Source organism: Canis lupus, chromosome 2 (genome assembly GCF_003254725.2).
Source record: "Canis lupus dingo isolate Sandy chromosome 2, ASM325472v2, whole genome shotgun sequence".
NCBI classification, from domain to species: domain Eukaryota; kingdom Metazoa; phylum Chordata; class Mammalia; order Carnivora; family Canidae; genus Canis; species Canis lupus.
Genome location: NC_064244.1, coordinates 73,454,769 through 73,471,097, shown reverse-complemented (window position 1 = coordinate 73,471,097; position 16,329 = coordinate 73,454,769). Strand labels below are relative to the sequence as shown.

The window sequence follows — 16,329 nt, the reverse complement described above, 5'->3', positions numbered from 1 at the left end:
AAGCTGGGAGCATACATGACAGAAGTAAAGATTTGTCCCCCTCTGATTTTTAGGAAAATTCTACTTCATCATTGAGCTCGGGGAAGTCGTCCACCGCTCCATTCATACTAAATAGGATTACAGATACCTTTTAAAAAGATATCTTATTATTTTCTTACTTCTTGAAGGAATGCGTGAAACAGGATATGGGATTTTCATAATGAACATTTTTTTAAATGGGTGGGGGTTGGTGATTATTTAACTCTGGAGAGAGACACACCTGCAAGTTTCCCTTTTTATGTTGCCTTTTAAAGAATACTGTCTCATAGAACAAGAAATGACTTCTATTTCATAAAATTAATTAAAAACAAAAAAATTCAGTGGAACTAGCCACATTTTTAAGAACCATACGTCACAAATGACTACTGGATTGGACAGTGGTAATAGAGATCATTTTTACCATTCCAGAAATTTCTCTAGGACAGTGCTGTAGTAGATTGGCCATTTTTAAGGAGAGGGGTAAATGAAAGAGCAGAATAAAAGACCCGAGTTTCCACCCTTATTTCCATAATGTAACTTTTCCTGTCTTCTTGAACCCTTGGTTATAAATCAAAAAAGGTCTATTGTTTAGAGTATCACTACTTTGGCCCAGTTTTTTAATGTTGATTTCTGTTTCCCAGGCTGGCAGTGATGGTGAAAGCATAGGAAACTGCCCCTTTTCGCAGAGGCTCTTCATGATTCTTTGGCTCAAAGGAGTTGTATTTAGTGTCACAACCGTGGACCTGAAGAGGTAAGAGTTTATGGTTTGAAATCAACTTAAATTGAGTATATGCTGTTTTCAGTTTGATCTTCTCCCTAGTCCTCGCTTTGTGTGCATATGTTCTCTAAAGGAAATGAATATATTTATTAAAGTTCAGCTTATTTGTGGATACATTTAACTTGTATAAGTATTCATAACTCACAATGTCAATAAATCGCATTTACTGGCTGTTCAGAATGTATTGTGTGTTTACCTTTAATTTCAAGAGCAGCATCGGAAGCTAAGTTTTAGTGTGGATGCAGGGAAATTTTTGACTTTCCAGTGTGAATGTGGAGCTATGAAGAACTTTCTCAGCAGACAACTTCTGGTTTATTTCATTTTATTTTATTTTTTATATTTTTTAAATTTATTTATTCATGAGAGACACAGACTGAGAGAGAGAGAGGCAGAGACACAGGCAGAGGGAGAAGCAGGCTCCATGCATGGAGCCTGATGTGGGACTTGATCCCGGGACTCCAGGATCACACCCTGGACCAAAGGCAGGCGCCAAACTGCTGAGCCACCCAGGGATCCCCCAACTTCTGGTTTAAAATGTGCTAAACACATGGTGTATATTATCTGGTTCCTTAAAGACAAAAGTGGGATTTTAGGAAAATGAATATCACTGTGGTCTGTTTCATTTATTCTACTTTTCAGGGAGTAGTAGGAATTTTCTATAACATGATTTTCACCTTATTTGGTTAAATATAAGAGCAGTTATCCGTCGCCCTGTGATTGTTCTTACTCATTGAAGAGTTCTTTCTTACCTTCTCTCCATAGACCAAAGTGGAGAGGGCTGAGAAGAGCTCTGATAAATAGTAAGCTCCTTTTACTCAGGAGCTTCTGTTCTTCCTTAGCAAACAGATTTGAGGTGAAGAACATTCATACTTCAGGAAAAGAGATTTAAATCAAGGGTTAAGAAAAGTTATACTAACAAGAAATCTAGGCTTGGGCAGTGGAAATGTATGCCTCTTGACACCAGTGCAACAATATGGTTTGTTGCTTATTTTTTAAGCATATCAGTCACGAACAGTGTCCAGGTAAAAATATGGGCAAGCTGTCACTTGATGGGTATGGAATCCATGCATGGTATACTTCTGGGTTGTCACCAAGTGAGCCTTATCTGGGAGTTGTCATCCCATTCTCAGTTGTTGGCTAGCATTCCCTGGACTTCTGTCCTTTCCTTAAACTTTATTGTTACTGCTAGTGAACTTATTTAAGATTTTGGAGACTTAAGATTTATTTATTGAAAATAAGCCATCCAGGAACCCCTTTCATTATGCATATGAATGCAGAGATAAGCCTCTGGGGATAGTGAGAGTTAAAACTACAGGTTCTTTCAAAGATTTGCCTACCTCATATAGGACAGAGCTGCTATAAGAATGAAATAATTCATGTAGTTACCCTTCTATTACTGTTTTTTTCCTACATGCATTCAAAAAGGAAGTTTCTCAATGTAACTTCTAAAAATAGACCATGCTACCAGGCACACACCCTTACTGTGTCTTAAAAATACACGGATTTTTTCTATTCCATTTTTGGCTTGGAGCAAGTGAGTTGACTGCCATGCTTCAAAAAAGCCTTCTTTGAGCAGCTCAACACAGGGCTTGATTGTGGTCCATACCAGTGATAGTGCCATGAACGAGGAGAATTTGGTTCAGGAAAGGAAGTGAACTCAGAATGGCTATTACACTTTTCCTGTACAAACTCTTGAAGGCATTATTCTGTAAGTTGACTGATTTTTGAGGATTTGTATAAGAGTAATATACCCCTCATGTGAAAAGTGACACATGGGAAGTAGGATGAAAGCTGCAGGACTTCCTGATTAGTCAGTATCACCATTCAAAGATGTCTGTTTTCTAGGGCTTTGTGTAAAATCAACAGAGAGCACTTAAAATCGGAGCCTATATTTTAGTTTTCTCTAGAAATCTTAAGTCTGTGATACATCTGAAATATGCTTCTCAAGGGTAATTAAAAGTATATAGGTAGTATATGATAATGAATCCCCTGCATCCCCAGACCCTGGACATCAACTTCCCCTTCACAGATAGCACTGCATTTAGGTTTGGTCTTTATCCTTCCAGACCTTTTCTATGAATTTAGACACTTATAATCTTGAGTAAGATTTCAAGAGAGTGAATATTGGCTCAAAAAACCATTGTAAAATAAAGTTGAACAGAAGAGTAAGACATTCCATAGTAAAAAGTACCTTTCGTAAAATCTGAACTTTAAAAGTTTAGGTATAACTGCTTTTATAAAAACCATGGGGGAGAAAGTGCCTCTAGTGCTTATTTTCTTGCTTTTCCTGGTAATTGCTAATTCCTTGGTAAAGAGTACTGATCGCAGAACAAACCGGTAGAGAGCAATAAGATTCAATTGAGAGCTATTTAGAGGCCCACTCTGTGCTCTGAGAAAATTATCGTTACATGACATTTCATCCATAAAACAAGCTAGTTTCTAGTTCTGGCACCATGTGACATGTTCTCTTTGAATCTCAATTGGTTTTAATGACTATGCTGGTGGTATTCATGTACCACTGTGAGGCCTGGAACAATCTCCCATTGCTTGCCTGCAAGTGCTGACTTAATGCTTTAGTGGGAGTCATTTCTAAACCTCATTTTCTGTTCATGCTGCAATTGTATTATAGAACTTGTAGGTTAAAAAAGAAAAAAAGTGCCCAGGCTTCAGAAGGAATATATCCACCATTTTAGCAGTCTTCAGATAAATATAAATAAAAATATTAAAATTTGGGGCACATTTAAAGGTGTTATCACATGTCATCAAATGGGGAGCAGTGGATTAGGGATGGAGACCTGGGTCTGTGTGGAGAGAGCCCTGTCACTGAATTTCCTAGCATATTGGGTAAGATGCCTCATCTTCGGAGGTCAGTTACCTTGTTTTTAAATTCAGGAAAAAAGAAGGAAAAGAATTATCATTTCTTCTTCAGTGTCTACTATATGTTAAATAGTGTTCAAGGAACTTTTTACTACTCATCAAACCATGTTCAGGCCTGTTATTGAACAGAATTCATTGTTTTATATCATACTTCCTGCTGATAGTTGCGTGGCGGTGATGAGAAGCTTTGAAGACTTCTGCTACCTTCATTATGCCCAGAAATTTCTAAATCCATGATCAGCATCTTTAGAGCACAGATAAGCCTGAAAGGCAGGCAAAGAGAAGAAAAAGAAGAAAATGTGACAACAGTAATTGGCACCCCCCTCTTGTCTTTATTTTTCTGACACATGCACACACACCCCTGAGATGCTGACTTGGATATAACTGAGTGTGGCCATATTTTGTAACATATTTATTAGGTAAGCTTTTCTAGTTTTGAGAAATGAGAGTAGAAATGGTAATTTTAATTAGCTTTTTAGGGGCACATGGATGGTTCAGTTAGTCAAGCATCTGCCTTCAGCTCAGGTCAAGATCCTGGGGTCCAGAGATGAAGCCCTGCATTGGGCTCCCTGCTTGGTGGGGAGCCTGCTTCTGGCTCTCCTCCCTGCTTGTGCTCTCTCTTGCTGTCTCTGTTGCTAACTCTGTCTCTCTCAAATAAATAAAATCTTAGAAAAAAAAGAAAGAAATTAGCTTTTTATTGTAAAAGCAGAGGTATCTGCTATATTACCAGTGAATAAAATCTCTCCTCTATGATGCTCTCTGAGAAAAGAAATAAATTGGAGAACACTGCTTTTAAAGAGTCTGGGAAATGTTTACTTCCATTTTTCCATTTTCATCTTATATGCTGAAACTCCCATCCTTTGCATTGTTGCAAATGGTTTTCTTCCACTTCATGTGTCAACATACCACTTGTAAGGTATTGTGTAGGACTCACTTGTACGTTGCCATATAATAGCATAAAGTTTTGGAAACTTATTATGATAGTTTAAACTTTAACAATTTTGTAACCATTTAACATATTACCACAGGGCCATAAAACTGATAGTTCTGCATATCTTGAAAGTCATTTGTAAACTCAGAACAAAATCTGATTCTAAATGGATTCTTCAGGTAGTTTGCTTTCCTTATTGTGTCTCTGTGGTTCCATCCTTTTGAAAACTGTCTTCAACAAACTGAGGGATCCAGGTAGTGACAGCAGCGTGAATGACACAGAGAGACTAAATGGAATGGAACAGGTCCGCCTTGTAGAGAAACCCTGCATTTCATGCTTTTGGCCAGTCAGGAGAGTACAAACTCCATTCTTTCCCGTTATAAAGCTGACTTAACCTACATGAAGCCCTTGTTAACCCTACAAATCAAGATATGTGTCTCATAAATGCATTAATCACATGTATACGTGTGTGTGTGTCTTGAGGGGGAGGGGACAGAAACAGACAGATATGGACAGTCATACAGAGAGAGAGAGAGCATGCTTTACTGCCACATCTTTGCAGTCTTTTTCAAAATGATTTCAAAGATGATAGATCCTGTTGAGGTCACTAAGAGCTGAATTGGAAAAATAGATTATTGGTTAATGTTTTTCTAAACCTATCAGTGTAAACTCTGAACTGTGTTAATAAAATCTCTTAAGAATTATAGGAGCTGTATTTTTGAAACCTTTTAATGGGTGCTGTTTTAACATGATTGCTCTGCAAATTGACATTAAAGTAGACAAAGATTGGGGGGCTTGGCTCTTTGGCTCAGGTCATGATCTCAGGGTCCTGGGATCGAGCCCCACATTGGGCTCCCTGCTTGGTGGGGAGTCTCCTTCTCCCTCTCCCTTGGCCCTTCCTACCCTGCTCAGGGCATGTTTTTTTTTTTTTTTTCTCTCTCTCTGAAATAAATAAAATCTTTTTTAAAAAAAAGATAAAGATTTAGCAGTATATCACATGTAATCAAAATAAAATCCTTTAACTGGTTGAATTGGGACACATAGACAAATGCTTAATAACTGGGGCCTTGGTGTGTATGTTTTGGCGAATCCATGATTCGTTCAGTTGGTGACGTTAGTCAGAATATGACAAACCTAGTGAAGAATAGTTAATAGGAGTAAAGTATTCTGAAACCAATAAAGGATTTTTGGTGTTAACTTTTTTTCATACTTGCCACACAGTGTCCAACATTCTCTTGATTTGTGTGAATTTTACTTGAAAATCATACCTCTGAAAGGAACTCAAAAATAGAAATTTTTGGGTCGCCTGGGTGGTTCATTCGGCTAAGCATCTGACTCTTAGTTTCAGCTCAGGTCATGCTCTCAGGATTGTGAGATTGAGCCCTGTATGGAGGCCACCTGGGGCTCTGCACTCAGCAGATTCTCTCTCCCTCCATCCCCCCAACCCTGCTCCTATATGCATGCATGAACACACACACACTCAAATAAATAAGTAAACTCTTTAATATATATATATATATAAAGTTCTACATACTTAGTATTTCTTCTCCATTTAGCTAGTTACAAGATAGGTCGTCTTTAAGAACCAACTCCAGTGCCCTATAGCTAGACTGTACTCATTTTATAAGAAGCAGCTGGAGCTGAGCCACCTGCCCAGTGTTCTCCAATTGTTGCAAGTGTACTGAATTAAACTTTAATTGAAGTTAAGCCACTTAAGTTGCTTAAAGTATTAGGTCCCTTGAGGTTCCTTCTAGGCATCCTCTCCCTGTCTCTTGTGTTTGTTTCTCTTTGTTTCCTTCAATGAGAAGCAAACTGGGAGAGAACAGAATAATTTTTTTTCATCTACTCTGACAGAAAAAAAAAAAAGACTTCTTAGATAAGTAACATTAAAAATAAGAAAACCCCCAAACGCTGAAGAGTATTTGCGCTCTTATCTCATGTCATGAATTATATGCACTTTGCTTTTTCTAGATGTTACTTAGGGAAATGAGTTTGCATGAATCGTTTATGAAATAACCAAAGATGTCCTGAGATTTGTAGCCATTGCCTATCTACTCGGTTTCATTTCTGTCATACTGCACTTTCTGAAATGTTAAGTTTCTGTGCAGCATCTGTAAAATGAGCTTTTGTGGGTTAAACACAACACCTGAGGCCTTGGAGTGCCACGTGAGATTCTGCTCGGTTGACGACTTGATACAGCTTCTAAGTCACCTCGTTGCTTGCAACTTGAACAGTTATTTTGAAGTCTGATAATCCATTCAGATGCATCTAAGTTTCTTCTGGAATCTTTTTTCATTTGGAGTAAGGACCTAACATGATTGCCCTTCATCTCAACACTTAATCCTAGAAAATACAATTATCACCCTTGTTTTTTTGAAAATCGATATAGTCTTTAAGCAGAAACAAAATGGACTGTTCACTAATATTAGCAGAAAATTGGTAATCCTATGTCTGGTTTCACTTTACTTATAAGCCTCTTTTAATCGTATTTCTTACTACCAGTCAGTTAATGCTAGATAACCAGTTTGGAACCATCAGACACAAGTAGAGTTTAAAATGGCCAGGCTCATCTCCTGCATAATGCTATGTTAATGTGATACTGAAAGCAGGCATGGATTTCATTTGCATACTTTGGCTTAGCTCAATTTTACATGCCTTACTTGAACTTCACAGGCAAAGCAAGTCTTATATCACAGAACAGAGCAGGAAATCCAGAGTTTGTGGTTTCCTTAGTCACATAACTGGTGGATAGCAGAACTATCCAACTTGGGACTTTAACCAAGTCCTTTTTATTCAAGTCTTTGGTTCTTTCTTCTCTGCCATGCTAACTTTATCCTTCCCCTAATTAATATTTTTATTTGGAGAGCTAAAAGCTGTCATAATTTATTATAGAAATAACAGCTGTTACTTATTTTGCTGGCCTCCTCCCATGGGTTATTGTAAAGCATCTATCCCTTTCTTCCCTTTTATCTAACTCTACCCTGTTCATGAAAAAATTATTTGTAAAACACGCAGATGAATGTTATTATTACCTTACATTTAGGTGTTAATGAACTGCTAGCCATAAAAATGTCAGTGGATATATTTTATAATTTTGGAATGAGAAAAGTCCTTTTTTTTTTTTTTTTTTTTTAAAGAATTGAGAGAGAGAAAACGGGAGGTGGAGGGTGGTGCAGGAAGGGCAGGGAGAGAGAGAATATCCAGCAGACTTGTCTCCTAGCACAGAGCCTGACACGAGGCTCAATCCCATGACCCCAAGTCATGACCTGAGCCAAAACCAAGAGTTGGATGATTAACCTACTGAGCCACCCAGATGCTCCCCCCACCTTTTTTAAACTTACAATTTGAAACCAAATTTGTACTTCCTGAGCTGTTAGGGGCTTGGACCCTTGGTTATGTATAAGGCCTTCGTGAGTTGAAGAGGAAGTATAGTGTAACTGGGAATATCTGTGACTGTTGAGTTAGACTGTGAGGGGGACCTGAAGACCAAAGATGACATGGTCTGGGACCTGCTGGACCTGTTAGTGATCAAAGAACAGGTGGTCAGGGTGAGGAGGAAAAAGGAGTAACCAAACAAACCAAAAAAATAAAACCCAGAAACGGACTAGTTCTGACCTGGAGTTCAGTACTTTGTGAATTCCAGGAGTCTCACAGGCATACGTCACTATTTAAATAAAAGTGGATCTGGGAGACTTACTCAGCTTTCATGTATTCCAATCATTGTGTGCTCAACTTTACCTTCTCAGACGAAAGTATGTTCAGGAAACGAATCAGAATTGAACATGAAATTTGGCTTTTAAAGATTTTGAACAAAGATTCTGGCTTTTAAAAGACCTCTTTTCCAGCTTAGGTTTCGTGTGTGTGTGTGTTTTTTTTAAAGATTTTATTTATTTATTCATGAGAGACACAGAAAGAGGCAGAGACATAGGCAGAGGGAGATGCAGGCTTCCTTCAGGAAGAGCCCGATGCGGGACTCCATCCCAGGATCCCGGGATCATGACCTGAGCCAAACGCAGATGGCTCAACCACTGAGACATGTTGATAGAAAACATATCTTATTTTTCTTTGGCTTGGGAGGGAGATGGGCTCTAGAGCTTGGATGGATGTGGGGAGGGAGGGCTCGGAGTTAGAAATTTTAGACTAATTGGATAAAGTAAATCTTTGTATTTTTGGAATGTAGTCATAGATGAAGCACTTTCCAAACTTCAGTGGGGTGAAGGGAGAAAAAAGGGAGAAGAACGGGAAGGAATATATGTATAAGACCAAGGAAAATTGATAGGCTGGGATTAGTATAGATTTTGGAGGTACACTCTTTCTGTAAAAATTCTTTTCAATAACAAAGTAGTTCACCTTCATGATACACTTAAAGATATCCTTGTTCAAATTCTGTGCATTTGTGTTAGGGAAGAAAGGGCAATAATAATAGGTGGGGGGAAGCATATTCTTTGAAGCAATATATTATAGTGCTTTTTAAAAAGTTTTTTAAAGTTTATCTTTTTAATTATGAAAGTTTTCAAACATAGAAATAGAATAAACTTCCGCTAACTTCAACTCAGTTATTGAGGTTTTACCCATTTGCTTTGTCCCTTTTATTCTTCTTTTCTGCCCCTCCCCCCGATATGTTTTAAAGCAAATCCCTTGAATCTTGTCATTTCAACACATTTCCAAACGATATGGACATTTTCTTAACCAATCATACTGCCATTATCACGTCTAGTCCCAGCTTATGATCCTGTCTTCCTGGTTATCTCCAAAATATCTTTTTTCTTTGGCTGGTTTGTTCAAATCAGGATCCATATAAATTCTGTTCATTATATTTGGTTGTTATGTCTCTTAAATTTTTCTTAATCTGTAACAGTCTCTTCCAACCCCCATTTGTGGCTTTTTCCCCTCATGGCATTGACTGGTAGAAATCTATTCTGTTGAACTGTACAGTGTCCCAAATTCTGTATTTGGCTGATTGCTTCTTTATGGTATCATTTAATTTTGTTCTGCGACTCCTCATGTTTCCTGTAAATGAACTTTTTGGTCTCAGAACTCTTCTATACTCTTAAATTATTGAGGACCTCAAAGAGCTTCAGTTATGTGGGTTATATCTATCTACTTTACTGTATTAGAAATTGAAGCTGCAAAATTTTAAAAATATTTACTAATTAGAATAATCAGGAACCTATTATTTGTTATCACAAAATATGTTTTCATTAAAACTGTATTTTCCAAAACAAAATTAGAAGAGTGGCATTGTTTTACATTTTTGTACATCTCTAATGTTTGCCTTAAAAGAAGATAGATTCTCATGTCTGTTTCTGTATAAATCACTTTGTGATACCACACAATAAGTAGCCTGTGGAAAACTCTACTATATAGGCATAAGAGAATGAGAAAAAATAAATGATATATTAGTGTTATAAGAATCGTTTTGACCTCATGGACCATAAGGTGAAAGGGGACCATAAGCTGGTGAAAGGGTGCCCTAGATCATACTTTGAGAGCAGCTGTCCTAAGAGGCTTGATTCTGGATTCAGGTTCAACTTTTTTGGTAAGAATACTTCATAGATGTGATATATGCTTTGTATTTTATCATTAGGATACACATACTATATGATCATTATTATTGATCCTAGGATTCACTGGTAGGCTTGGGTGAGCCATTTTGCTTTTGAATAGAGTGGTACCAGCATTCCTTGCTATTAGTAGTTGTAAGTTTCCAGTATCACCATCTTTATCAGGATTCTGTGTATTTTCAATTTTTCCTAATTAATAGGGAAATGTCATCATAGTTTACTCTTGAATTTCTTTGGTAATTGTTTTTTTACATTGTTCCATGTATTCACTTATTTTATTCGTTATATATCAATTTCTTTGGACTCCTATCTGTTTGACTTGTTAATGGCTTTTTAATGAATTTGGACAAAATTCTTATCTAGTATGTATTTTGAGCCTTTCTTATTCACTATTCACTTTCTATCTTAACTCTGGTTATGCTGTCTTTTATATACTGAAGTCATTTGGTGATATTTTTCCTTGTTGAGTGTGGACTTCTAGGAAAATGAAAATTGGTGCAGTTGAATTTGGAATCTCACAGCTGGAAAGGACTGTAAAAATCAGCTGTTCTTCTTCCTTATTTTACAAAGAAAAGACCTAGAGGCATTATGGTTTACTCATCTTTACACAATAAGTTGATGCTTGAGTTCTTTCTTTCTTTCCTTCTTTATTTTTGAGAGAGAGAGAGGAGAGTGAGCAAGCATGATTTGGGAAGGGCAGAGGAAGCGAGAGAATCTTAAGCAGGTTCCACACCCAGCACGGAGCCTGACCCAGGGCTGGATTTCATGACTGTGAGATCATGACCTGACCCAAAATCAGGAGTTGGATGCTTAACTGACTAAGCCACCCATGGAGCCCCCATTTCTTACTCATTTTTATATATTTAAACATTTAGAACCACTCTGAGTACTTCAAGTATTGTTGCCTTTCCAGAGTAAAAAATGATCCAATTTTGACTGTTTTGCCTAATAGGAAGCCTGCAGACCTGCAGAACTTGGCTCCTGGGACCCACCCACCATTTATAACTTTCAACAATGAAGTCAAAACGGATGTAAATAAGATTGAAGAATTTCTCGAAGAAGTCTTATGCCCTCCCAAGTGAGTATCAAAGAAGATATGCATGGAAGTACTGCCATCTCTGTAAAGCTTGATTTTTTTCTGACCCTTAGAGATCCTTTGGATGGTACTGAAGTTAAATTTTTACAGAATTAAGTTGCAGTGACTAGGGCTTCATTCGTTATAATTAATACTACACAGATGTCAGAACTGGCTTCTGGCTAGGCCAATAAGTCTAGGTAGGAATGTGATTAAGCTATAGAGTATACATTGAAAATAGGTTTAGGACATGGGAGATGGGTTAGGAAAGACTGGTTATTTGAGGAGTATTGGCCCCAGACTGAGAGAGAAGTTTAGGGAGAAGAGATGGGAAAAGACAGGTTCACACTGAACCTAGCCAGGACATCTAAGCAAGAGTGTGGTGCAGGTTGCTGGGGTATTTCTTATTAGACCATTTTAAAGGTAACTATCTGAAACTGTCACCCAGGGGAAATGACTTTTTAGACTGTGTCCCTGGGATTTAGTTTTTATTTATGTATTTCTTTGAAGTTCTAGATTCCCAGGTCCTCCTGCACATTAGTCCACATGGTTAATGATTTTCAAGTACTCAACTATTTCCTATAATGTGAAGTATGTAATGGACTGTAATGACAGTTACCTGAATTGCAAATGTGCAGTTTTGTATCAGGCAGTTTGTATCTTGGCATAGGTTCAATGCATTATGGATTTTTTTAAGGCTTTTCCAGTTTTATTATCCTGAAAACTGAAATATTTTTCTTCTGGCCCAAGTCTTTTTTGCTAGTTGCTTTGGATTTTTACTGTCCATATCCAGAAAAATTTCCCAGGAATGGGATTATTGGGTCAGAGGGTTCTAAAATAATTAGTTACTCAGAATTCACTCATTCATTTATTTTACTAGGCAGTAAAGCCTTATGAATACAGTAGTGAATAAGACCTAATTCCTACCCTCGGAAAGCGCAATCCAGTATGGGTGGAGAAGTGGTGGTGGCAGTGGTGAAGGAAAGTGAGTGGAATCAGGAAAGGCTAAAAAAGATGTGACACTTGGATTAAGCTTTAATTAACAAAAAGGGACATGAAGGAACGACGAGCACTCCAGGCTTTCTTCAGCTGTATGAACAACAATGGTAATTATTCCTTCTTGCTATTTTTCTCAGAGGTAATGGACATTAAGATAACGGTGGAACTAATATCAAAATATTCTGGTTTCTTGGCAACCAGTGCTCTGTAAGACATACCATAGCTTTTTGAATCGGACCTTGAAAATAAGCATTTTCTTTCTTCTTTTTAAATTTCTACACCCACAGTGGGGCTCAAACTTAGAAACCTGAGAACCCTGAGAGCAAGAGTTGGACGCTCCACCCACTGAGCCAGTCAGGCACCCCCAAGATAAATGTTTTCACTTTGCTTTTTATATATAGAAATTTCAGCTTGATTTTGTTTGAGCATATTCATAGAGATACTCTAACCAGAGATGGTCCTTTCTTTCAGTTTAAATAATTTAATTCAAAACTTCGAGATCTTTCTATTCTAATGTGTTCACAATGTGCTAAATTCTCCCTAAGAGTATTTTCCCTTTTTAAAAAAAAAAAATCATTTAATCATGCTAAGTGTACTCTTTAATCCCCATCCCCTATTTCTATTATTTTCCTTGCTTTTATGTTGTTTATATTCTGAAGAGAGTTTCTAAAGTTTTAAAATTTTACTTCATTTCTAGAAGGGAGTATTTTTGATGTTGCTGGTGCCTCTGCTGTTATTAACTAACATTCAAGTGCGAATTATGTGCCATGAACTGTGCATTGTGGATTATTTTGCGGATTATCTCTCTCTTCTCAAAGACTATGGAGAAACTGAAGACGAGGAATCTAAGTAGAGTGTCCTAGTTTTACAGTTACTGGTGGCAGAGCTGGCATACTTCAGAACAGGCCTGTAAGACTTCAAAAACTCCTGTTTCTTCTATTTTCCCCTTCCCATTTTTCTCTTTTTTATTTTGTTGAGTTTGACTTTTCCAAGAGAGGTGAAATGTAAGTCTTTAATTGGGATTCTGCTTTAGCGAGTGTAAAATTGCAGGCTAGCTCAAGCTTGGAGGAAAGGCAGGAAAGAAGTCAAAGATAGTGTTCTGTGAGGAGCACATGGGACTGAAAGTGGTTGTCAAACTTAAATTTAATGAATCCTCTTTAAGAAATAGGTGAGGCTTAACTTCTGATGAATTTTTATTTATTTATTTTTTTAAAAAGAGAGAGAGTACATGCCCATGTGTGCATAGAGGTGGAGGGGAAGGACAGAGGGAGAGAGAGAGTCTCAAGCAGACTGCTGAGTGCAGAGCCTGAGGAGAGGCTTGAGATCACGACCTGAGCCGAAATCAAGAGTTGGACATTTAACCGTTGTTCTGGCCCTACCCAGATGCCCCCTGATGAGTTTTTATTTCTGTGCAGTGGAACGGCATGTTTATAGATTGGGAGTGCCTTCCCCTTACTGGGCCTTGCAGCTCCTAATGTGACTCTGCTGATGGACAGCAGAGTCTCTCTCTGTCATGCAGAATTGTTTCTAGGGAGGAGTAGGAGAAAGGTCTTCCCAGGACCATGATGAGCATTGCTTTCTCTTTCCTGTGTTCTAGGACATTCGGGGACCATCCTGGCTCTCTGCTTTTCCCCCTTGAGGACAAGGAGGTATTCGGGTCCTTAACTACTGCTGATCCTCCTCATACTCTGATTGAGAGCCTTCTTGTTTTTAGATCGACTAAAGAGAGAAGGCAGAGGAGTTGCACAAGCTGGCACATGAGAATCTAGCATTTCTAATAACATGTTTTTGGCATTTGATTACCCTGAGAACAGAATGTTTTTGTGTGAGCACTTCCGATTCAATCATGACAAAGATAAACATGGGCAACTACTTGCTCTAGAGTTGTTCAGACTCTAGAGATTAGTAAAGAGCTTAAAAGCAAGGAGCTTTTGCGGGTCTGTGTAACTAGCATACATAGAAAAAGCTTTCTTTTCCTCTGGGAACAGTATTTATAAACATATATTTAGTTCCCCTTGCTGGAGTGTAGGAAGTACTTTACTCAAAAAAGCTTGCTTGCTTGCTTGCTTTCCTTCTTTTTTTTTTTAAGATTTTATTTATTTATTCACAAGAGACACACAGAGAGAGAGGCAAAGACACAGGCAGAGGGAGAAGCAGGTTCCATGCAGTAAGCCCGATACCTGCACCCCGATGTTTCTAGCAGCAATGGCCACGATAGCCAAACTGTGGAAAAGTTTTTCTTTATCAAGCTATTTGGGAAAGTGAATACTGATGAATTACCAAATTCCTTGTTTGGTGGTAATGTAAAATAAGCTGGCAACTGATTTAGGACCTCTTGGTTTAGAATTTGATTTATCTTTCAGAGAACCTGATCTGTAGTAAAACTAAAACTAAAACAGCACTGGGGGGCAGGGCAGCCTGACTTGGGGACAGGAAACCTGAGTTTAGTTTGATGATACCTTTAACTAAAGACCTTGGAGTCCCAAGTATGTAAGCTTTCTGGAATATAATTTCCTTTCAAGCAAAATGAGAGTTTGAAGCGAATGGTCTCTTATAGCTTTAGTATTGTATGCATTAAATTAATAGTATAAACTTAAATGGTTTGTCTTGGAGAAGAATAGGGCATGTTTAATCTGCTCTAGAGAACAGTGGTGTTTGTTTTTTTAAAAAAGAATTGTAATAGCATTTGTTTTCAGATGAATAAGGGTATGCTGATTGCAAATCCTTCTTCATTCTTACCTGTTCATTAAAACAGATCTTTAGTAAATATGCTTCTATATGCTTATCATTACAACCCTGCACTTAGTATAATGCCTGACACAAAGTAGATTTTTAATAATTAGAATAAATGAATATATGTAAACAACAGATACATAAATGATCTGTAGTTTAAGCCTGTCTTCAAGACTTATTCATTAGAAACAATAGGTACAACTAAATAGTGGTTGGAGGAAAGAATAATAATTTTGGAAACTTGGCTAGAGGAAGACCTAGATGTATTGAAGAGGCACTTAGGTTCCTTGTGCTGTTTCTTGTTTGGAATGAGTCAATGAAGTTACTGTATTATAGGCAGTAAAAACATTTAAACTGGAGGCTGGTTGTTTTTATAGTTAAGGGAAATTCAGGAATGTTGAACCTGGAATTAACTCTTTTAGCCCAGGTAGGGAAAAAAAAAGAAAACAGAGGATAAGTTTTTCCATGGTTAAGGAGGGGAAGGGGGCGGGAAATATATATATATAATATACGTGATATATAATCTATATAATTAGTGTAGTATATATAATATACTCATGAAATTCATTTACTATAATTCACTGAAAATTTTGTTGTATAAAAATTTTTGTTTACAAGAGAAATCTTTAAGTTTAAAAATGGAGAGATATTAAAAGGGACGATAAATTGAGCATGTAAATACTTAATTGATATTTTATAATCTCCTCAATGTAGTCCTATGTCCAGTTTTTTAGATATATCTTTCCTTGAATTCAGAATTGCGTATGTAAAAATAATGAATAAAAAAAGCTAACCAGAAACTACAGCTTGCAACTGAACTGAATCTTCCTAAAAATACCTCACCTTCATTTTTTTTTATTTAAAAAAAGTGACAAGACAGCACCCTAAAATATATGAAGAAATCTAAATTACTAGTTTAATGTAAGATTGTTTTTCCAGTGTCTTAACTGCCCCAAGCCCATCTTCCCATGGAATTTTACAGGGCCTTGGAGTAGATGAGTCTTCCCTAAAATGGTGCTAATGGTCTAAATTCCTATGGAGCTGACTCCCAGTGGGTGTAGCTCTGCTGAAGGGACAAGGGGGAGCTGAGCCTTTTTACATGTATTTTCCCATTTGAGAAAGGTATATGTATACTGAGTCCAGTGTGTTTGGAATTTAAATATGTAAAGTTTACATTTGTGTGGTTGAAAAAAAAGCTGTGGGTCATGAGTTTTGTTTTCAAAGTAGATAAACTGTAACAACAGAACAGAGCACTCGTTAGCAAAATTCCCAACATCTTATTGTTCTGTTGCTCAGTACCACCCTTACCATATCTAATATTTGGGAGGTTCTGGAAAATCCCAAATGTGTTTTG

At 37.4% G+C, this 16,329-nt stretch overlaps 1 protein-coding gene across 1 annotated transcript in view; it reads left to right on the top strand.

Annotated features, from left to right (window-relative positions):
- Nucleotides 1–16,329, top strand: part of CLIC4 (chloride intracellular channel 4) — a 70,058-nt gene that overhangs the window by 36,558 nt on the left and 17,171 nt on the right. The window contains exons 2-3 of the mRNA XM_025446901.3: nucleotides 660–769; nucleotides 11,121–11,246. Of these exons, the coding sequence (XP_025302686.1) occupies nucleotides 660–769; nucleotides 11,121–11,246 (236 nt within the window). The remainder of the gene's footprint in view (nucleotides 1–659; nucleotides 770–11,120; nucleotides 11,247–16,329) is intronic.